The sequence below is a fragment of the Manacus vitellinus genome, unplaced genomic scaffold (genome assembly GCF_001715985.3).
Source record: "Manacus vitellinus isolate BGI_N305 unplaced genomic scaffold, ASM171598v3 scaffold_20_pilon, whole genome shotgun sequence".
Classification (NCBI taxonomy): Eukaryota; Metazoa; Chordata; class Aves; order Passeriformes; family Pipridae; genus Manacus; species Manacus vitellinus.
In genome coordinates this window covers 4,002,492-4,026,056 of record NW_021939471.1, presented here as the reverse complement: position 1 = coordinate 4,026,056, position 23,565 = coordinate 4,002,492, and the positions used below count along the sequence as shown (strand labels likewise).

The 23,565-nt window shown below is 40.9% G+C and overlaps 1 protein-coding gene across 3 annotated transcripts in view; it reads right to left on the bottom strand.

Annotated features, from left to right (window-relative positions):
* Window positions 1–23,565, bottom strand: part of UBE2F (ubiquitin conjugating enzyme E2 F (putative)) — a 65,901-nt gene that overhangs the window by 18,949 nt on the left and 23,387 nt on the right. For all 3 annotated transcript variants that reach the window (XR_001920570.3, XM_018071877.3, XM_018071879.3), the window contains 4 exons: window positions 22,604–22,674; window positions 18,151–18,208; window positions 10,381–10,413; window positions 8,260–8,322 (listed from right to left, as the gene is read on the bottom strand). Coding sequence is in view for 2 of the 3 variants with exons in the window: in XM_018071877.3 (XP_017927366.1) it covers window positions 8,260–8,322; window positions 10,381–10,413; window positions 18,151–18,208; window positions 22,604–22,674 (225 nt within the window). In the remaining variant the exon portion in view is untranslated. The remainder of the gene's footprint in view (window positions 1–8,259; window positions 8,323–10,380; window positions 10,414–18,150; window positions 18,209–22,603; window positions 22,675–23,565) is intronic.

The following is a 23,565-nucleotide window of genomic DNA, read 5'->3' as shown; positions in this document are numbered from 1 at the left end:
TTTAAAGCTGAAGAAATGTTCTTGCAGGTCACTCAGTCTCCATTTATGAAGAGGTGAACCAACCCAAAAGCTTAAAGCAAGGGAAGTTAACTCACTAAGTGATGCCCTCCCTACAGCGGTCACGGTACCTCTGCCCTCGGGCTCTGCAGCCTAAAGGAATTAAACCACACTGAGTTTTACACTAAGTCAAAGATAAAACCCCCAGAAAATCAGTCTAAGCAGTTTGGAGGTAAGGAAGAAAATAAGCAAGTTATAAATAAGAATCCTCCTGCGGATGCTTCATTCCTTTCCACCACAGATATTGAACTGGTGTCTCAAGTGAAGGGCAGCAGTTCACAGTACTGGGTTGTTTCAATCAGCAAAGGTCTACACTGAAGACCTGTAACAGCCACTGCCAGCTGCTCCTTCTATTTCTGTTAAGTTTGGGATGGCTCTGGAAAAGTGGCAAGGGAAAAGACCTGCTCTCTTCTGAATAGAAAGAATCTCTGCAGAAGCTAAGTGCTCAAATGCCTACCTGAATGCCTTTGATGTAAAAATGATAGCAAAGAGCTAGTATGACAGAGAAACAGAAAAGTTACTGTAAGATCACTTAAATGAATTACTTTAAACCAGAAGACCTGGTGAAGAAACACAGATAGCAAATATTTTTTTTCTCCAAACTTTCGAGTTTAATTTTATTTTGTGTTACTGTTTTTCTCCTTAGAGGATCCAACACACCTCTGACATCCCAGCATTTATACTGTGCTTTCCATTCAGATGCACCAAAGAGCATTTCAAACAGACAGATCTTCTGAGATATGAAACTACATTAATAGAAGATGACTAACTTCAAAGTGACCAATGACAAGAGATAAAGAAGAATCCAAATTTGAAGACATTATTTAGTTTCAAATGCATTTCTTGAGCTACCTAGAAAAATGGATTTTCAAGGAAGACTTAAATCTAAATGTAATTATGCCCTTATTATGTACAAGCACAGAAATAAAAAGCCAGGAGGATAAAAGTACAGCTGGGCATGACATTATTCTGGAAGAGCTTTTAGAAGAAGCAGATCTGAAATCATACACAGGCGGTGAGCTCTGGCACTTTTCAACTGTCTGAAGGAATAATCAGTCTGAGGACAAAATTACTCAGAGATAAAAGATCCCAAATCTGCCAGCTCCTGTATTTAGCACCTCGTGGGATAGCTTGGAAAGGAAAGCACAGGGCTCCCAGTCTGCGTGGCAGATTGGTTTATAGTGTTAGATAAAACCTGCAGTGAGACACAAGAACAGAAATCCCCTTCCACTTTGAGAATGTGCTTCCCAGGCCAGACTCAGAAAACTTAGTAGGCTCTTAGTAGACTTAGCTTCTGATGGAAAAAGACCAAACCCACAAGCAAAAGAAAAAAAAACACAACCAACTCAGGATGAGATCATTCTTGGTGCAAAAGAAGTTTTACCATTCCAAGTTGTTGCTGGGTTTTGGTGGCTCCAGAACTAAAGAGGTTATCCTGGGAAATGACAGTTGCAGAGGGACAATTCTGGGGGCAATTCAGCTCACTGTACTTCCAAAGGGATGCCTAAAGATCTTCTACAGACACATTTGTATTTGTTCCTTATTTATGCTCATTACTTACTTACAGACCTGTTGATGACAACCTTCTCCTTCAATGACTCACTTGTTTTCAGAAGGTATCTGGTCCAGGCACTGCAAATTGTCACTGCTGGTTCTTGCCCAGTTGCCCAAGGAAGGGTTTCACAGAATGGTTTGGGTTGGAAGGAACCATAAAGTTCATCTCTCCCACCCCCCTGCCACAGGCAGGAACACCTTCCACTAGACCAGGTTGCTCCAAGCCCAGTCCAACCTGGTCTTGAACATTTCCAGGGATGGGGCAGTCACAGGGCAAATGTTTGAGAAATTAAGATTGTTCTATAAAAAAATCCTGAACTGTGTGCTGTTTAAGGACTCTAAAAAAACTGCACACAATTATGAAAGGTTATAAAAGCTCTTCAGTGAAATATGAAATACGTAGACAGTAACTGTTCCTAATTATGAATGGAATTTCTAATGGAATTAGATTAGTGCTCTCACTAGTAAAGACAAGGCGACACTCCTCAAGTAATTCAAGGAAAACGTTCATCCCAGAAGATTCATTAAAACAACCTCCAAAGACTGCAAGCAATTGAAAGGAGATTTTTTTTTTTTAAGCCTAGTTTCCTAAGGAACTGAGGCTATATAGGGCAATTAAAACCCTAAGAGGAAACCTTAAGAGGCAGCTTCAGATTTCATAATACCATGAACATTATAAATTCATCTCCACAGAAATAACCCTGAAAAAACCCCCTTATTTTCTTTATTACCAAGAGAAACCTTTAATTAAAAAAAAAAAGTAAAAAAAAAAAAGAATCACAAAAGTCAATCCAGAATCAAACTCCTCCACACAAATCTATGCAAAATAATTCAGTGTTAAAGTATCAAAACAACAGCTCCAAGCTTGGCTACTAAAGTAGCAGTGAAAAAGGCAGGGAAGCAATTAATACTCCCTTTCCTGACACGAGCAGAAGACAGAGGGGGGAAAGGCAAAACCAAGACCCCTTTTTTGCACAGGGTTGGTGTGCCACATGTCTTTTAAAACCAGGCAGAAACTGGGAAATGCATCAAAGCAGGTACAGATCAGGACAGCTGGCACCTGGACTGCATGCTGGAAGCAGCAAAATGACCCCTCCACATCCAAGAGCAACTCGATGTTTCCAGAGCCAATTAATGACGAGTCTCACAACAGCTCCCACTCCTCTGGCTGGGATGAGCAAACCGATGGCCACAAAAGTGAGGCGTTAATGACCTTCTTTGATCTAATGATCACCAGAGCCCTGGAGGCAGCAATGAACACCTACCCTTTAGTGCATTCCTGAACTTAAAAATTGGAAATTTATGTCACTGCTTTCCAAGGAGCATGCAAATAAAATCAGGACTCACTGAACTAAGTAAAAACTTTAAGATGGATTCTTGGCAAGCACACACTTATTCCCATTAGACTTCTCAGCTTTGGCACTTCAGAGCTGCAGGTAAATACAACAAGCTGGATTTTCTCAAGGGTAAAAAAACTCCTCCTGGAGTGCAATCTACCTTACTCATTCCCAAGGACATGGTACGAAGTGTTTCTAGGCACTGAATGCTGACAGATGAGTTTCACCGAGAAGATGGGAAGGTCATGCAGGGAAACAGCACAGGGTGATGTTACTCAGCTTCTCCTACTGAAACAACTCCAGATCACATGGATGAACAAGTAAATCAGTATCTGCTCATCTGCAGCATGACCAAACGTGCTTTAGCCTTTTAAATTGCACCAAATACAAGGTAAATACAAGCAAAACAGGACACAGCATTAGCATTCCTCATATGGCAGGTCTAGGTGAAAAAGAAAGCTAAAGAGTATTTGAAAACACATTTCTACTTTAAGCCACATGAAGAATGCAATGAATCTTCCTGTTGTGTGTTGTACATATGGCTCTGAAATGTTTTTTGGCCAAAGTAAACACTACTAGGAAATGTAAGGGCTTTTAAGGGCCCCAGAGAATTGCAATGTCCTGAGGTAGTATCTCAAAACAACCATGACAGATGGACATATGGAAAGTATTCTCCAGATTTCAGCTAACAAATCACAGACACTGCACCCACAGAACCTCTAGCTCAGGAATACACAAGTCCTGAACTACTAAGCTCATTTGATTCTGCATGACCAAGTTATAATCCCTGTTCCTTCAGTATTCAGCCTACCTGGCTGCCACAGAGAGCAAATCAATAAAAGTTCTATTTGTTCACTGTATAAAACTGCAAATCCTACAATTTTTAGCTCATTGTTTTTAAATGAGTAGTCACTAAAACTTCAGCACTTGCTCATTGCTTTGGAATTCGTGGAATTGATTCGACTGACAATTAATGGCTCTGGTCATCCATCTAATTACTGATAGGCTGATGTCTCTGCTAAATCCAAAGCAGTCTCAGCTCATTAACTAGTAACAGCTTCTTTAAATTCAACAAAAACACTCATACCACCAAACTGCTGAGATTGTATCAGTGTGAGAAGACTGAACACTGGGAAACACCGTGATTAGTTTACACAGAGACATCGGTCATCCTTTATTTCAATTTACTGAGCTCTAAACCAAGAGAGGATGATTGATCATCTTCCAGCGATTGTGGCCTAACTGCAGAGCAATGTGGGTACCAGGAATGTTCTAAAAAGTAGTGCTGCAAAAATGAACAATGCAAACTTCCCCTAAGCTGGAAACAATTATGAGTTAAATGAAGGCAGAGGGGGGAAAAAACCAAACAAGGGGAACCTACAATTTTATCTGAATGCTTTATTAAATGCCAAAAGTCACAGTGAATGAGTTTGCAAGAAGATTTCAGCTTAAAAACTGGTTGAGTGTGGAAATTGGCAGCAGATCTGCAGAAATACAGATCTGCTAAAGAGGATGCAGTCAACACGTCAGAGGGCAAATCCACTCTCCAGAGGGGCCTGCATGGGCTGGAAGAAAGGCCAACAGCCACCACAGGAGGCCCAGCAAGGCCAAAGATAAAGGCCCACTGCTGGGACACACCCAGAGCCTGCATGGGGACAGTCCCACATGCTTGGGCTGGGACCAGCACTGCTGGGAAGGCCTTGGCACTTTCATGGTTAGGCTTCGTGAACAAAGATTAAGGAAGGCTCTATCCTCAGCACTAGGAGAGGCTGAAGCAACAGGGCTTGGTGGTAAAGAGGAGAAGGGCTGGGGGGGACCTGAAAAACAGCCCCCCTGTAGTGATGAGACAGTTACCAAGAGACATGAGAAGATGACAAGAGAACATGAGGTGGAGTTCATAAGCTGGAAGGGGGGACATGTCACTGCCTACATGGAGAAATATTACCATGTGGGTACCTAAACTCTGGAACACCAATATTCCTCGATGACAACCATAAAATAAGCTCACAATGGGCAAAACTGAAGCCTTACAAACTGGATCTCAATGATGAGGAAATCACCTGACCAGTCCCACTGAATGCAGACAACTAGAGTCCTACCTCTGCAAAACTCTGCCACACAAAATGGCAGATAACACCAGCTGTCACCAAAAAGGCTTTTTGACAAAAACAACCAGTTACAACATAGGTCTCTAGAACACTTCTGATAAGAAGGTAGTTTTTTTGGATACAGAGGGCTAGGAAGTCTGAATGTTGAGATAACCTCTTTGTCCAACATTTGTGAAAACAAATGTTGATGACTCTGCCCAAATTTGTTGTACAGCCTTCCAAAAAGTCACTGGTACCTGGCAAAAAAGTTTATGACTAAAGCTACATAAACAATCACACGTACTTTAAAAAATAATTTGTATAAAAGACTTGATGCTCCCTGGTTGAAGGAAGCTGGAAGGGACCAAGTTCAGTAACTGGAGCTGAAGTTGATCCTGGAGGGCTGGAAGCTGAAGGTGTACTCAGATCTCAGGTGAGAGAGGTTAATGCAATATAAAACTCAAGTTCTGAATTTTGCATCATTTTTACATCTTAGAACAAGGTTGCTCTCCCAAAAGTCACAACTGTGAGTTCAGTTATAAGCCACAGATTTAATGTAAAAATGAAGAGGTCCCTTACACAGGAAGGGATCACAAGTGTCCCTTCTAGCCTGATCTAACACAAACATTCCCAGCACAGCTGTTTTCTAAGAATCAGTAATAAGGATTTGATATTTCTGATGTGACTTCTTCCAGCATCTGCAAGGCAGGAGTCATTTGTGATGACTTAAAACCAGCCTGTGCAACTGAACAAAACCCAGCATTTTCAATAGCCAGAGGCAAGGCCTTGGATTAACTGTTAACCTCTGGGGCAGCCACATTTAGCCTGGAATGTCAGCAGAGGGACTCCACAATTTCAAATCTGAAATGACTTCAGTGAAACACTGAGTCATCTCCTCTGGGAGGAACACAGGAGACAGCTTGAGGTACACGTGGTTTGGCTGTTCCATGCCACACACTCCCGTGCTGTCAAGGTTCTCCTGCAGGATCTGTCAGACACAGATGTCTCTGTACAAAACTATTTGTATATAGATACATTTGCACATATCTTTGCACAGACACTGTGCATGTGAGCACATGCATTACATATACACTATTTCTGTCATTGATTACACATGTAAAAACACCTCAGGGAAAAGAAAATTAATTAGCATTCCCATATTAATCATATGGAGCATTTCAAGTATTTTCTTAAGAGCCAGGATGGGACCACTGCAGTCTGACTCTACAACAAAGTGTTTATATGCTACATGACATCTATACCAGAGAAAGACAACATGCTAACTCAGGCTGCAATTGCATCCTCTGAGCGGCCTCTTCTCTCCCTTGCATAATTTATTCTCTCCACACAGGCATCACTGGTTTTTATTGATGTTGCTGTAAGACGTACTACAGAAAACCAAGCACTACCTGGTGCTGTCACTACCAATGAAACACCTCCACTAAATTCAAATAAGCTCCCAAAAAGAGTTAACTTGGCAGAATATGAATTTTACAGATGCCTGGGAGGAGAACCCTTAGAGTTTACTAAATAAGAAGTGCTCGTTCCAAAAATATTTGTAATTCAGAAGAGTGTCAAAAACCCACTCAATTTCCTTCTCATTTCTTCCGCAGCTGCTGTTACCTGAAAAAGCCAAACAACTCTCATGCTATCAGTGTAGCAGGACCTATTTTGAGCACTCACCTCTGTTTTTGAGGGAGGTGTGTTTTACAAATCGGGTAACATTCTTCCTTCCTGTGGATTCCCAAAATTTCCAACATCTGAGCAAGGCTGAGAGGTGCAAGACAGCAATTTCATAGCATTTCATCACCCTCTGGGGAGTGGACACTTTGGGAAGTAGTCTGGCTACTCTGAGGTGTAACAATTTACTCAAAGCACTGATAAGCTACAAATTTTCCCAGCAAGAGACTGGAGAATAATTCAGGCTAACAATGCAACCAAAGAAAATTATTCAGCCTTCCCTACACTGGTTTTGTTTCCCTACACTGGTTTTTGTTGTACCCCCTCAGTGACCAGTTCAGTGTTTTATGGTTTGGAAGGGGTCCTAGAGGTGATTCTCCCCCTCTACTCTGCTCTCGTGAGCTTGGAGCAACCTGGTCTACGGGGAGGTATCCCTGCCCATGGCAGGGAAGTTGGAACAAGATGGTCTTTAAAGCCCCTTCCAACCCAAACAATTCTATGATAAAACAAAGCCACAAAAAACCCTCTCTTTCAAGGTAGGTTTCTAGAAATTTTTTCTCAATATATGTTTACAGTCTCATCCCAGCCCTACAAACCTTGATAAATACCAGAATAGCTACAACATTTCATTAATCAAAAAACAGCTGGAAAGATGGAACTTGCAATCCTGATATTTCCTCTTGAAAAAATGAGATAAATTAGGTGCACTGCCTGACTGCATTTTCAATGAACTCTTCAAATCAACACTTACCTGGAAGCTTTCTTCCATCTTAGAGGTTAACCCCCACAAAAGTATCAGAAGGATTTAATTAAAACAGGAGATCTTGAGCATGCCAAGTGTAAGTTCTGTGTGCTTGAGGAATTAATCTATATAATAAAATGTGATGCCATTCTGGACATTGATACAAGGAAGAAGTTAGCACTTTTGTTCATCTCTACCTCCAGACACCCTCTCAAGCTGAGCAGTACATTTTCACCAGGCCACTAAGCAAGAACACGTTTTGACCCAGTCCGTAATGCACACGTTAAAATTAGGAGCAGTAACAAGAAAATAAAGCTTCCACTCCTCTCCTGGCCTTTAAATATGCCCAGGTTTTCCTGGCTTTATAAAAGCACGACAGATGTAAGAGCTGTGAAGAAAAAAGTTGCCTTTGGAAAGAGATAGAAAAAGAGATCTTTTCACAGGTGTTTTAAGGTAAAGGCTACTCACGTCACTGAGACAAACCAACCCACTGTCACTTGCTGCACAGAACATGTACAACTTCAGGGAAACAATCTCAGAAACGAGAAGGAAAAGATCATCTATTTTGGGGACATGACTACATTATGGTCAACAATTCCAGCATATGGTGACTAACACTACTGTGTGGAGTTTACCTTCCCAGAGAAAGCACTTTTTGTTTGAGTAACTGGTTGCTGATACAATGAGTCACTCGACTGCCTGAAGTACCAGCGCGAGCGCTTTAAAGGGACTGACTGGGAATCCGAGTACAGAACGTGTATTTGTTTAGGAACAACGGGCTTTAAATAAACCACTGACTCACCTTGTCACGCAGATGATGCTCTGCAGCCTCAATATTCAAGGGATCGTCAAAATTCAAAAGATCCTGGGAAAAAAAACAGAGAACATGACAGGTTTCCCACTCACTGCATCACACGCAGAACCCAAATTCCCAGTGAAGAACGGAACAAAACAAAGCAAAGAGGACCAGCAACCCCAGTGCCATTTTCTCACTACCTTGGTGGTGTCCCTGCCAAAGGAAACCGCAAATGAGTCTGATGACTGCAAACCAAATCATAAGACAATTAAAGGACAACAGCAGCAAGGCATTTGAGCCCTTCTGGTGGCAGGCCACACATGGCCCTGTGACACTCCTCCCTGGCAGTGACGCATTTCTATTTGAAAACTGAGACAGTTTTAAGCCCAATTTTGAAGGAACATTCAAATTTTCAGGAGGCACAATTCTTGTTGATTTTTGCTCAAAGGTAAACCCTTCAAAAAACTCTGCAAACATCATGGTGATAAGGTAGAAGTTTCCTTAATGCCATCTCCATAGAAAAGCAATTTAATTCCCTCCTGTGAAGAAACTATGTAACCTAGAGCATGAGAAATAGGGATGTTCTAGCAGTATGAGAAAAACAAGAGGAAAAGAACTGCAAAGAGCCCAGGAACTAAAGGCATGTGGGGTCAGGGAGCAGAAAGTCAAAATAAACCTCCTATTTCTCAGTTTAATCTCAAATACTAACTTTGGAAGGAGAGAGGGTCTAGGGTTAAAAACAACGGAGAACACGATGCTGCTGGAAAGAGAATCGTCATTAAAAATAATACTGAACCACAAATCCGTATTCTGCCTGCAGCCCAGATCCTTTCCCCAGTTTAGTTCAGTCTATGACAGAGTGGAATACTGCTGTTCCACAAGTGTGAAAGGTTCCTGTCAGTCTCCGACTCATTTTCAGGCAGCAGCCAAGGCACCACACCTATCCACCTCATTTTCCCCTCTCTTTCTTCCAGAAAGTCCCAAAAGAACCTGGAAGACCCATGTGATCCCAGTGCCAGCTTTCTGAAGCCTACTTATTTATAAGAAGGTGGCTGTGGGGGAAATCCAAGAGGGAAGCTGGGAAGCACGGCTCTTACTGGTCATGACAAATCCCTGTGGTCTCCAACACACAACCATCACTCTCTGCAGCTGTTTGCCCTACAGATTATTTTTATGTGCAGTTCTGCCCCTGAAGGCATTCCTTTGTACTTCCAGTGGATTTTACTCCCTTCCAGTTACTCATCATGCAGTGGGAGACTGACTGTGAAATGCAATTACCTTTTATTAAAAAGGCAAATGCTCTCCAATCTCCTAAAATCAATTTACCAGAGAAGTTGTTGAAACAAATCAAGCCTTGGGGTGCCAGGAAATCCCAGCAAATTGTAGTCAGTCACTGGCCTGGGCTATGCTGGAGTTTCAGAAACTCTCCACGATCCCAGCGACAGCACTGGAAGCACAGTCACCCCTCTGTCCCTGCAGGCAGTGGTGGAAGGAATTCCTCTCTCCAAAAACAGGCTGAGACAAGGGAAGCCCACAGCAATGCTCCTCATCCAAAGCTTTTCACAGCCTCCTTTCTACATCCTGGAGTGGCTGGGGGAGCCAGAGGGCATGACAAATGTGGCCCCCAAGGTAGTGCCGCTCTTTGCTTTCTCCTGACCTTCCTACCCAGCAGCAATGGCTGTGGAAAGGGACCATAACCCTGGAACCCCTAAAAGAGGCAACTTTTTACAGTAAAGACTTAGCTTCTCCACTTTTAGGACAAAAGCAACTGTTGCATCCTGCCTGCCTCTTACAGCTTCCTGCCCTCTCCTCCATTTTCAAGGAAGGAATTTCATACTGCATGGAAGATATCAAGTAACATGTTATCAAAATGTCCCACAATATTTCTAACCAACAGTAAAATGGATGTACAAAAAGCTGGCACTTCAGACCATCTGTACTAGTCTTGCAGTTAGACACAAAAAAAAAAGCACAAACTGATTTCATACTTGTACACCCTCCACTGAAGTCGAGGGAAATAATGACCTAAACTTTTAGAGGCAACACACAGGGTTCACATTAGCAGATGCTCAAGCTAAACCAGGCAGGAAAAAGAAAAGTGGATATGCAAAATATTCCTTTACTTACAGTAAATAAGGAGTTTAATCCCCAGACAACATCCTGCAAAGGAAAAACACAGTCAGTTAGACGTGCATTTCAGGTGTTTTGAACACATTCACATACTTAATTTTTATATTAATCACTAAATTACTGGAAATTAAATCTAGATTAAGGGTGATGTTTAACTAATTTACATCAAAATATTGAAAAAGCTTTCCCATTTCATGGACACTTGATATTTAGGAGTCAGCAAAAACCGAATATTGCATATTCAAATAACAGTTCAGATCTGTGTGTACAGGAGCCTTACTCCTGTTGCTTCTCCACTCAAGGACAGAAATAATACCTTAGTATATGTCACCAACTGAAAACTGCATTCCTTAGTTTAAAGGATGGCTATAAAACTTAATTCAGCAATGCCTTCTTAAAATGAAAAAATTAAAATGGTGTCAGACAAATACTTGAAACTGTCAAAATATCAGAGAAAAGAGAGTTAGGTGTAGTATGAGTATGAAAAAATACTGTTCTTACATAAGAATATGTCTCAGATAATTCTATTACCTTTAAGTACCTATTTAAACACACTGAATAGAGAGGGTTTGCAATTTCTGCAAACAGGAAGTTTCAGGGGAACCTGCCTCCAAATAGTGTTACCAAGCAGCTTATTTTGGGGTTCTGACCTCAGAGTCCATTGACAACCTTCAAAGAGGAAGAAAACGCACAACATCCAAATATTACTACAGAAGGAGATCTAAAAGAATCATCTACCACCAACTCAGAGGCTACACTTTTCTACCTACAGAAAATATTATTTCTTTTAGGAGCAACATAACCAGGCTCCCTACTGCAAAATTCCACTGCAGTGTGGGCATTGGAGCTCACACCTACCAGATAATTCAGTAAAGATCAGGGCTGATCTCGTGACAGCCTGCGAGCACTGGACTGCCTGCCCATGGAAACCACACTGCCTCATTTCCACCCGTGGGACAAAGGCTGCCCATTAATAATTTCATGGCTAAAATGCGCCTTTTACAATAAAGATAAAGCCTGAAAGTTAAAACTTCCTATCCATGGTAAAGAACTTCAATAACTGAGTGCATTTCAGCTTGTTTCCTGTTCTGGGCCCTCTGCTGAGTGGTGGATCACAGAAATCCATATCCCTTAAGGACACCATGCAATTATGTCTTAATGAAAAAGACATGATGTCAGCATTATGTGGAAAACAGCCTCTCATGATCCAATTTCCTTTTGATCTTGCACAAATAACCTTACTCAGTTTATTTGCTTTAAAAATGTGAATCTGCCCAGCACAGCTGACATTGTGTTTCCAGTTTCAGCACCTTGACATGTGTGGCAAAACCAGCAACTTTTAAAGGTACTCATGACCTTCAGTGGCAGCACAGACACAAACTGCATGAAAGGAATGACCCAGACACTGAATTACAAGGAGCCCCTTCCACTGCTGCCCTCAGAGGCTTTACTGCCCTCCAGGGATGTTTTGGGGGTGGTGGTAATAGAAATGTGATACCAAATTGTTTTCCCATTACATAATAAATTGCTCCCAAATTCTTATTTGCTGAGCCCTGGTTTTAGGGCTTTGGGATGCTTGACTCGTTCAGTCTGGCTTTGCACAGAGATTAATTAAAAAAAAAATAAAATGACAAACACAAAAAGAAAAAAACCCAGCAAAACTTTGTAAGGTCACAAGTTGTCAGAATGCTGTACATTTTCACTGCCATTCTAGACACCAAAACGCATAACGGGATTATTATTATTATTACTACTGAATAACTTATGTGTGAAATTCTTAATATAATTTTTGATGTTTCCACCTATTCAACTTTTATGACTTGCTGGATTCATTTTATATCCTTGCACGGCTCCATAAAAAAATAATGCTAAATTCCTACCAGAGGGCAACGCTTTTTGTAATGAGTTTGAGGCTAGCTTGGGTTTAAATCTAGGATATTGAGAAAGGGAAATGGGATGGAACAAGAGCGAAACAAATACTTTGTATTTGAGAAACTTGACACTGTTGCATTGCAGAAAGAATGCCTTTGCATTACTGACTGCAGAGCTGCCTGCTGCATGCAGATAAGCACTGGTCTGAATGCATTTTCTGATGGAACTAAAGGATGCACGAGCCACCAAAGATCCTGTCAGATTTAACAGTTCAAAAACTTCTATTCTCTTTCAGTGTAATAAAGCATCAGCCTTGGTTTCAAACATTTACCAAACTTCTGCTTAAATACTCTGAAAACTGAAAGTTGGGCATAGTACAAGGACTTTTAAAGGTTATCTCCACAGGCAGGAGCAGGACAGATGGCAACTTAAAATGCTAAAAGTGCACACCTTGATGCTGCTGCACCTCAATGAGAACTCCCTTGTAAGAGGAGCATCAGACATCTCTACCTGACAAGGTAACACCTGACAAGGCTTTTTCCTTTAAAAAGCTGCTTTTTATCAACTTTCTTCTCCGTGCTTGACATCCAAGTGAGAGTACAAGTGCACCCACTGCTGAGGGGTCACTTCAGAGCACAGCTGAGAACCTCCTGTGCTTTTTGGACCGAAGCACTCAGGTCTGCCCAGGCTGGACCCTGCAGGCAAAGCTGCTGAATTGCCTGAGCTGCTTTACCTGGCTCCAGCTCCAGCCTTGCCCAGGCAGCCCTGGTCCCTATTCTCTGTCCAGTGTCCCAGAGGCTTTGCATAAGCACAGATGACACCCATGGGGTTAGATGCTTTTGGGAGTCAACAGCAGGTCTCGGGAAGGCAAGTGAGTTTAATTAACATCTACTTTGTTAGTTCAGAGGATTTAAGTACGATACTTGAGCTAAATAACCAGGGTTCCCAAGCAGAGCACTACCTGGCTAAATCCACAGCAAGTGGAAGAGGGAATAGAGGGAAACACACTCTGCTCCATGGCAATATCACCTGTTTGAGGTCGAGAGTGGGGAAGTCAACACAAGCAAGTCAGAAGATCAGACAATTGTAAATAACCCTTTATAATGGTCCCTTTTCGTTCTGGAGTATTTTTGTGTTGCACTTGAGTGAAAAGTTACATCAAACCCCTGCCCACAGATTTATTTACAGCATGCCAAATGAGGAGAAAAAGACCTGCCACTGCAGCAGTGTTTAAAGTTCAGAAGCAATGAATCAAAATCCTCAATACAGCTTTTGAAGTCGCCTCTCCAGAGGCCAGAGAGTCTCAAAGCTTTGCATTTGCAGGAGGTCCTAATTCAGTCACCAGCCCTTCCCAAGTGACAGTTCTCACAAGCACTTCACAAAAGCAATGCCACTGAAACCATGACACAAACAAGGGTTTCAAAAACACAACCACAGCACTTCTTTTCAAGAGAAGGCAGACATGTAAATTGCAAATTAAGATTTTCCTTTAACAAGCAAACTATATTTAATACATTAATTTAAGCAGAGAGAAAGCCAGACAAAAGCAGCTAATGAACTTCCAATTAAAGAAACTCCTTTAGAGATCCAAGGAGCATTTCAGATCTAATAGATTGATTAAATCAAAGCTCGTTGCTAAACCACTTTTTATAAACAAACAATTTAAGCCACTCAGATGAACGAAAGGAGCAGTAGTCATTTATACAAGATGTCTGAAGCAAGTTTTTTTGGTTTGCTTTATAAACTGAAGCAACAACAACGATAAAAGAAGCGTCCTGGAGCAGCTCTCTGCTATCCTGTCTGCCTATGCACCAGCTCCAAGTGATTTTCCTCTTCCATCATACCTTGAAAACAAGTCCAGCTTCTTCCTCCCTTCACTGCAGCCTAGAAAGCCAAGCACTCTTCATCCCACCAAACCAGGCTCTGTCATGCTTCTCCTCCTCAAACACCTGGAATTTCCCCCCATGGAGTAACCACCTCTCTGCAACCCCTAAAATGTACCTGAGTACACAAAATTTATCACTGATCCTGGGATTAAAAAAAAAAAAGTTTTCTTTCCAGAGATGTAGGTACTTTTTAGCTTGTGAAAAAATCTCTTCCCTCCAAAACAGTCTTCTCCCAAATAAAATTCTGTTTTGTGTTTCCTCTCCCATCTCGGAGAATTCCTGCAGGAGGAAAAACACTATTTCCACCTGGAATAAGTCACCCACAAAGGGCATCTCAATTCTCATGTGCCTGCCATCCCAGCCCATGCTTCCCACCCAAGCACAGCAGCAGCTTACAGAGGGCTTGGGGGAACTTAAATGGCATGAACTGCTCCAGTTAGCAAACACAAAAAAAGGAGGAAGGCTGGAAAACGACTTCTTCTGTGCTTAAATATATGAGAAGGAAGAAAAGAGGAACAATTCCAGTCTGTTCCTCTCCCAGACCAAGCCAGCTGCGAATTGCCAAGTATGCAGGAGCACTCCTGTAAAATCCCTCACTTTTGTCACTGCCTCCTTGACATTTGTCCTCGAGGGTACTTCAGGGCAGGCAGATAGTCTTGTATAAATTGTTCCCTGGGGAATTCTGTGATAGCTCCCTAATGAACTACACTGCAGTGATTAGGAACACTAAAGCCATGCCCTCAGGAGACCAGTCTACTCAACTGATTAAAGTTGACACAAATTGCATATTCAGAAATCAACAATTTGGTGAAAACAACCACTGTTTAATCAGACTTACTAATGTACTGCCCTGCTCTCCTGACTCACATGCCAGCAATAACAGCTACTATACCTAAACCAAAGATTTGGTTTTACCAGAAGATACTAAAGAGAGAAAGATATAAAAGAGAGAAAATGAAAACTTTTGCAAATGTTTTATGAAGCAAAGGCTACGATAAGCTGTGTGTTTTCACCAGCCTGGGCAGGTACAGAGGGGAAAGAAATAAATCACTTCTTACAGAACTGATAAAGCCAATTTATAAATCAAAATACAACACAGTAGAATGCTGCAGAAAAAATTTCCTGAAGCTTATTTTCAGAGAAAACAGAATGTCAGATCTACACAGAAGATTGTCTTTAGTGGCTTACATCTTCTCTTCACAAAATAGTAGGTCTGAAGTTTTTTTGTCTGGGTCTTATTCAATTTTTAGAGGTGGAGAAGAAAGACAAAGAGACCCATTCCAAAACAGAACTTGAATAAATCAATAGCTGTACAATGGCACCATAACACTAAGAAAAAACGAGCAACAAGAATTAATGTGAATGACACAGAACATACAGGTTTTCTTTTTTCCCTTCATCCTGAAGACAGTGACAGTTATTGTCTGTTTAAAATACTCCTCTGCACTGATTACATATGGTTTTGACAGCAGACCACCTATTTTCCTTAAGATGATGGATCAAAGTTTTGTACTTTCAAAACTACTCAGGTTGATGCTTAAACATGGAGGTAAAGTTAACTGGAAAAGTTAAGTCACAACCCTCTGATTTATTTCTCCAAGAGATTAGGTTTGGCATTTGCATGATTTCAAATAAAGTAATTTTACTGCCTGAAGACAACAGCAGAACTACTGCAACAAAGAGGGCAAAATTTTCCCATTTAGTATTAAACACTAATTAAATAAGCAAGCCTCTTAAGGATAAACTCCAAACAGCAATAGTTTATTGAAAATGAGTTAATTCCTTTTAGATTAGATAATCTAATAGCACAGGCAGATACTTATTAACCTTGTATCTGAAGTTATGGGAGACAAATTCCTGAAAAAAACAGCGCTTTCCTATAGGTGGGTATGAAAAGCTGTCTGCAGATCTACAGTCTAAGACCACCTTGACACTTCCCATTCCTGCTCCTGTGTCTCCTGACAGCAGCAACAGCCACTTATTTATGGACCTATTTCCAGCTGCAGTTGGTTAGAGGTCATTGCAGAAGGAACAGCTTGACTTTTAGAACCAATTCTGCAATCACAATACACAGATCCACTTCTTCCGTTTTTAAAATCAATCACTCCAGATATTTTTATGGCAAAGTGAAAAGGGGCATTTAGGAGAAAGCTGGAGAATACCAAGGAGTATCTTAACCAGGCAGGTCATAGTCATGGCAAACAGGATACAAAGAAGTGAATGTTGAGGAATAACAGAAGCTACTAAAGCACTTTTGAGTGTGAAATTGGGATTACAGAAGGGGAAGAAGCAGAGTATCAGTGTAACAGCAACTGTGTTAATTCATATGAGATATTTAAAAGCTGGTATTTCCAGTGACATAAAATCTGAGAACAGAATTGGAATTAAAGCCATTATTTGCTTTCTGTCTGGAAAACTTCCATTTTGATCATCAAACCTAAAAGCAGGAGAAAAGCAAGTTCAGACACTCTGAGCAGAGGCTCAAAATAACGCAACAGTCTTCAGCTTCAGCCTTAATTCATAAGAATTATCTGTTTTGGAGAGGAAAGTATACAATAAAATGATGCAGGACATAACAGAATGGAGACTGAAAGATAAATAAGCTCCTGTTGCTAACTCATAACCAGGTTAACAATTAAGAATTCTCTACACTGTTAAAATACATTTTATCAGATAATTTCTACAGATTATTTAACAGAGTTTTGCTTTTATTTCAAAAAGCTTCTTCAAGTTTCTACCCATTTGATACCGAAACCAATTACCAAAAAGGTCACAGCAGTTTATTTTGAAGGATTTTTCGTGTAAGAGCTCTGCTGCCACCACAAGGATTCAGAAGATGAGACATAATGTGAAACTTCAGCCTTCTAAAGGTTTAAGCACACAAGCTCCATGCACGCAGCAGCATAAAGCAGAGTTGGTTTGTGCATGTGGCTTTTGATGTGTGTTATCTAATTGGAATGGTTTTACTAACCATGGAAATGGCTGCATTAGTAATTCCTGGGAATTTTTGTTGCAGAAGTACAGTACATGCCCATTCTCAAATTCAATATCTTAGCAGTGGTTCAGTGTTTATCGGACAAATTTGGGTACTATTCCTCCAGAAAACCAGTCTGCCTTCATATTACTGATGAGAGGAATACGAAATACTAATTTACAAGTCCATCACTGGCCAAGAATGGATGCCATGCACAGTGCTACTGTGCAAACTCACACAGTATTATGGAGACGAGCAGGTGCTCCAAGTCACAGTTTCCAAATGTTCAACAGAGGTCTGGGTTCAATGGGACCTTAAAGCTCATCTAGTCCCACCCTGCTGCCATGGGAAGAGACACCTTCCACTAAACCAGGCTCCTGCTCAAAGCCCCATCCAGGGGGTTGGAAACAAAGGATTCAGGAAGGCTGGATTAGTGGGGGCAGCTAGCACAAAGAGACAAAAGGAACCTGGGTCCCAGCTCATGGCTCTCGTTTGCTGTCGGTCACTCCCCATTCCATGGAATTCTGTGCTCTGTAGTGAACTCACACCCACCACAATCTTTAATGCACTGACAAGTAACTGGACCGTGTGGTCATACTGTCCATAAACAGCACAATTCCAGCAACAGGAAGAGCTCAGTGCTCTGCACTGATTTGTCAGGAATATCAATGGAAATTAGCAGACATTACTGCTGGTCTTGCTCACATCATCCTCTTGCTCTTGGCAACTGCTGCCTGGGCAAAAAAACAACAGACCCCCTTACCAACCATGGGGTCTCAGGGTCATCTGCAGTCCCACCAAGCTGCAAACCCTTTTAGCAGTCACAGCAGGATTTGTGCAGCTACACTAAAACTGGCAAATGTTTCTTTGATCAGTCAGTACTGTACTTGTTCTAGTATTGCCACCAGTACGTGTTAAAAGACAAAAATCTCAGTTGTTTCCAGAGCAAACCACATTATCTGTCTCTTTCCAAGTCCATAAAAGGATTTTTAAACTATATCTAGTTCAATGGACGCATCTAAAATGAAACAGTACCTTTAATGTTCTAGTTGGAGCCCAGCCAGTGCCATCGATTGAGTGTTCTCTCAATAAACTGGGAAAAAAAAAGACACACATATTATACAGTGCAACTTCTAGTTAAACTGTGTCAGAAATCTTCTCAGAAAACATTAGGAACTTAGGAAGTAATTGCAAAAGAAGATCTACTTCTTTCACTGTATATAGTGGAATTTTAAACCACAGGAGCTGGCATGTCTTCCTAAAATTACATTCCACACAGTGTCATAACAGAACTCCCGACCTGAGCAAAACCTTTGTCAAAACACCTGAATAAATTTTCCTCGAGCACAGTAAGTGTGACAGAAATCCTTGTGACAGTCTCTACGTTGAACATTTTTTTTATTCACTGAGCACACAGATACATTTTAGAACACGGTAAACTTTGGTGGAGAGACAAACTTGCAGAGCAATGCATCTCTCACCAAAACTAGCACAATCCAATCCAGAAAAGGGTATTTGGGAGGGATATCTAATTAGCAAAAAGAGGATTATCATCCTCTCTTCTCTGAGAAGACTTTAGCTTCCTAGAGGCAGGGATAGGAAAGTGAAATAGTTTTAGTCTATCTGCTCAGGAGGAAAAAATTCCTTATTAACTGTAATACATGCTCTTGAATTCTGGTATAAACACATATGAATACATAAAATAAGATACAGACTTCCCTATATGCAGATATCCAGCATGGAAATTTATATGACCAGCATATTATGCTGCATATTAAGTCAGTGAAGCTGCTGACCTATTTACAAGTTGAAATCATAGAGGTGTGTTCAGCTCTTCAGGTATTTCGGGACCTTTCCAGTCCAAACCTCAGCAGTTACGAGAAGGAAAACTACTGGAGACCAGGGAATAGTGGAGAAATAAGCTGAAGTTTTGCTCACAAAAGTAATAATATGAATGAGAAAGTCTGGATTCCACAACCATACCTTCCTTTGTAAGAAGCAATATAAAACTGAAATCTCAACACAGCAAAGTGGCAAAGCACAAAAATTCACCACCAGCAGCAGCTTCTGCTACTGAAATGACAGGGTTAAAGTGAAACCCACTAGTCTTAAACCATTAGGTTTTACCAATTTTCAGGGTGACATGTATTAAGTAATTTAAAAAATCACAGCAGACCACTAGACCATACAAGCTATCCAGGTAGTTTTTATTGAATGCACAGAGTTTTTAATCCAAGGAAATACACTCTTCGTCCACTGACCCCTTGTCCTCCTAGAGAGGCTAGGAACAGGATGATCACACCAGACAAGACCATTCCACCTTAACCGTGCTGCTAATCTCATTTCTGTGCCTTTAAAAAGGTAAAATATGCCATTGCCACCAGTGCAGCTCAAAACTCATTTCAAGAACACTAAAAATAACATCTTGTGGCTGAAATTTTTGTTCATATAACAAAAGTGAAAGTGAAGAAGACTGTTCCCTACAAAATTGTGCTGCAGTACTCCCCTTTGTCTCTTCATATAACTCACTGGGAACTTAAAAGCGAGGAGTAGGCTAACACACACAAAAAATCATAAAAATATTCACTGACAGAGCTCAGAGTGCCTGAGCGTATCAGTTAAGCCTCATTAACAGCTCTGCAGCTTCCCAAGCCCTCAGAGCTCTCTCTCCAGTGGGGGACACCTGCAGCCAGGACTTGAGGAGACACTCATACCACTCCTAGAGCTCTGGCAGGAAAGCAGTGAAGACAGGTAAGTGTCCCTCAGCTCAATAGTCATTCCTCATTTGCTGATATAAGTAATTTATAGAGCAGTATCCTCTTTCTTCCTACAGATTGGCAATGCTCATTAAGCCCCTAATCAGAACCTTTTCCCACAACCTGGTGACTAGAGAAGCTGCATCCCGTGCTCTCCACAGGGATGACCCAGATATAAGAGCCAGCCAAGCAGGTCTGAATAGTGAGAGGCTCTCTCAGCATCACACACACAGAATGAACATCCAAATGAGCAGAAACACACAAAAAACACGAATTAGTCTGCTGAATGAAGAGGCATCTGCATGTAGCTCCTGTTCAAAGACCTGCCATCCATGGATCCTGCTGCCACAGGGGAGCTGGGCTGACAGGAGGGTGAGTTTGTCAGGGGGGGACTTCACCAGGAAGAGGGAAGAACAATAAAACAGCACTTCCATTTGAATCATAGAACAGTTTGAGTTGGAAGGGACCTTAAAGATCATCTAGTTTGCTTTGTCTTCAGCTGTAGAAGGAGCTAAGAAAAGACCAGTGTGTCCTCAGTCACGGGGGACTGGCACTTATAACCACGCCTCACCATGTGGGGTTTGTATCTACAGAGACCTCCCAGGATACAATTTCAAATCCTTATATTTGGGTTCCTGTGGGAAGATTGCAAAATCACCATTTTGAAGCTATGGTAGCAAAAATCATCACTGATATGACCAGTCAGCTGCTCAGCTTTCACCCCATCAAGTATTTCTCAGTTTGTAATTCCTGCATGGAAGAAGGCTTTAAAGAATTTTTTCATGTTAAATACAGAGCACCCTAAAGAGATCTTGCAAAAACATCTACTGACCTGGGAACCTTCTGAAACTCCAGTTGACATGACCTGACTTACAGCTTAAGTGACTAAAAATTCCTGTAATGGGGAGGAGATCAGTCCTGGAGAAACCTTGACTTTTTCTATCCACATGTGCAGTGGATGCAATATCCACAAGTGTGGTCCAGACCTAATTAATATGATCTATTAATAATATGGTCCAGAGTAACTGCAATCATAAAGCACAGAGAAATAACACTTCTCCTACCCAAAACTATTACACTTGACCCCAATCTTAACCATTTGGTATGTTTTAATCCAGGGATGATTATCAAAGCAACACCATGATGTATGTTTAGCAAAAGGTAGTTGGGAAAGACACTGATGAAGATTTTTTTCCCTGCTTTTAAAAATAACTGAAGCTATTTTAATGCAAAGATTCCTGTGTAAGTTGATTGCAGGTACTATATATAGAATGCATTCTCCATTATAACAGGCATAAATCAATCTAAGTTATTTTAGTTTTTCCATCTAAATGGTTTGATATGTTAAGGTACCTAACAATCAAATAAAGATGATGTTTCAGTGCAGATGCTGAAAAAACTGTTTCACTTCATTAGAACTACAGTGTTCCAACACTACATTCATCTCTCATAATTAGAACCATTTAAAGGCAGGAAACAGTGAAATACCCAGAAGAGTGTGTTCAGAGAAGCTGTGGCTGCCTCATCCCTGGAAGTGTCCAAGGTCAGGCTGGACAGGGCTTGGAGCAACCTGGGATAGTGGAAGGTGTCCCTGCCCATGGCAGGGGGTTGGAACGAGATGGGCTTTAAGGTCCTTTCCAACCCAAACCATTCTGGGATTACGTGGATGTGATGCTTTATTTAATCGGAAGATTTTGTAGAGGAACTTCAACTTCAGCTATTGTTTAGTGTCTAGTACTTCTGGTTCCACAAAGCTCACTTGTTTGTTCCCTTACTTGCACTACCTGACTCAAAGAATCTAAGTTCTCTTAAGGCTGACGAGCCTGACCTGCCTAAAAAGTGTGAGAGATTGCCCTCTGAAAACTTCACTTTCACCAGGATCTTGAACACGGCACTAAAATGATTTTAAATCTACAGAAAAAATACAGCTTTTTTCTTTTAAGTGCTAATTTGCTACACATGTCAACAACCATTCTGGATCTTCAGAACAGCTTTCAATCTCACATTGTCATTGCATCTGCTTCATCTACATTTTCTTTTACGAGCCACTAACTTGAAAAATGACAGTTATGTTTCTCACTTCTGTTTATGGTTGGCTCCTGGCCACTTTCACCATCAGGTACTGGTGATGAAACACTGAAATCAAAGTTTCAGAAACCGATTTTTGAGAGGAAACATCTACTATCAAGGAAAACTACCCAGCAACAGAAGCCTCTCATTTTGGTAAAGTAAAGCTTTCAGACTTATCTTGACCCCAAATCTTCTTTGTTATAACTGGTACATGTGTCGTCTTAGTGGACATTAAATGTTAAAATAATCAAATGACAAGTATAGAAGAGCTACTGTCAAAGTTTAAGGAACATTTGTGAAATATGAAGGCTTTTCAAGCACTTTACACACTCAGGCATTAAACAGTAAAGCCTTGAGTCCCATCAGGGCCTGAGGATATTCAGTTATAAGGGAGAAAAAAACCAAAACAAAACAAAATTTTGTTTAGATTGGAGTTTACATTTTTACCCCAAGTAAAACAAAGCATTAAGTCTAAACCTGGCTCTACAAGGCCTCTAATGCACAGCAAGAATGATCCCTTCAGCAGATTCCTATATTCCTATACATGCCACTGATTTGCAGAATCTGTGGAAAACAACACCACCATGACAATTCCATACAATATTTTATCAAGCAGATAAACCTCCAAGGTTAAAAAAACCCAAACCACATGCTGGTGCTACCTTAGGCAGATTTCTCCCGTCTCTGTAATGTTGGGATGCCAGATCCTTGTCAAACACTTCACCTTTGGAGGCTGCCAGGAGAGAAAACAAATTATCATGTTATCCCTTGAAATAAAACTCTATCACTGTTACAACTCACACAACTGAGAAATGCAAATATATTTGATACTCACAGTCGAGGTCTGGATGTTAAAGGCACTGATACATAACCTACAGGAGTCAAACTAGATTTCTCTCCCCTTTCAGCTTCTCTCAACTCTTTACAAGAGCTAGGCTGGTATTATTAGGCTTTTCCTCAGAAAAACATAACTTTAAAGAAAGGCAAGAAAATTTACTCTCTTCTCCTAACTCTGTCAGTGGAAAGAAAACATTCTAAGTCATTCTTAACACTCAACATTCTTAACACTCAACCAGTAAGACAAAAATTTAAACCAAGAAACTGCAAAGTGTTTTCCTGGATGGCATATCCAGGTCAGGGGTTTGTTAAACCAGAGAGAATGCTATGATGATAACTACATAAAAAGAACAACTTCTTTTGAACAGAGACCTTCCTGTTCACAGTTGGTCATATTCAAATTTAAGACACTAAAAGAAAAAGCTACCAAACTTATTTTCAGGCAAGATCACCAAATTTGTGAATTACATAGTGGGTTTTGGAACACAGATTCTTAAAATACAGTCTCATTTGCTCTAGTTTTGTGAAGTAAATAAAGAGTGGGTCATAAAAATTTCAGTAGCTTAGCAACAGCACGTTGTTCCATCCATGCTCTCCCCATTAGGATTTGCAGCTTTCCATCAGGCAGATTATTCCTTATAGGAAGTGCACTGGAGTACATCAGCACAGACCAGCACCTTGCATAATTTCAATTAAATCACATATTATAGATGTGGAGCTATTTTCCTCCACTGTGTCCCATAAAGTCTTCAGTCAAGAGACAAAACAGCCAAACAGTTATACTTGC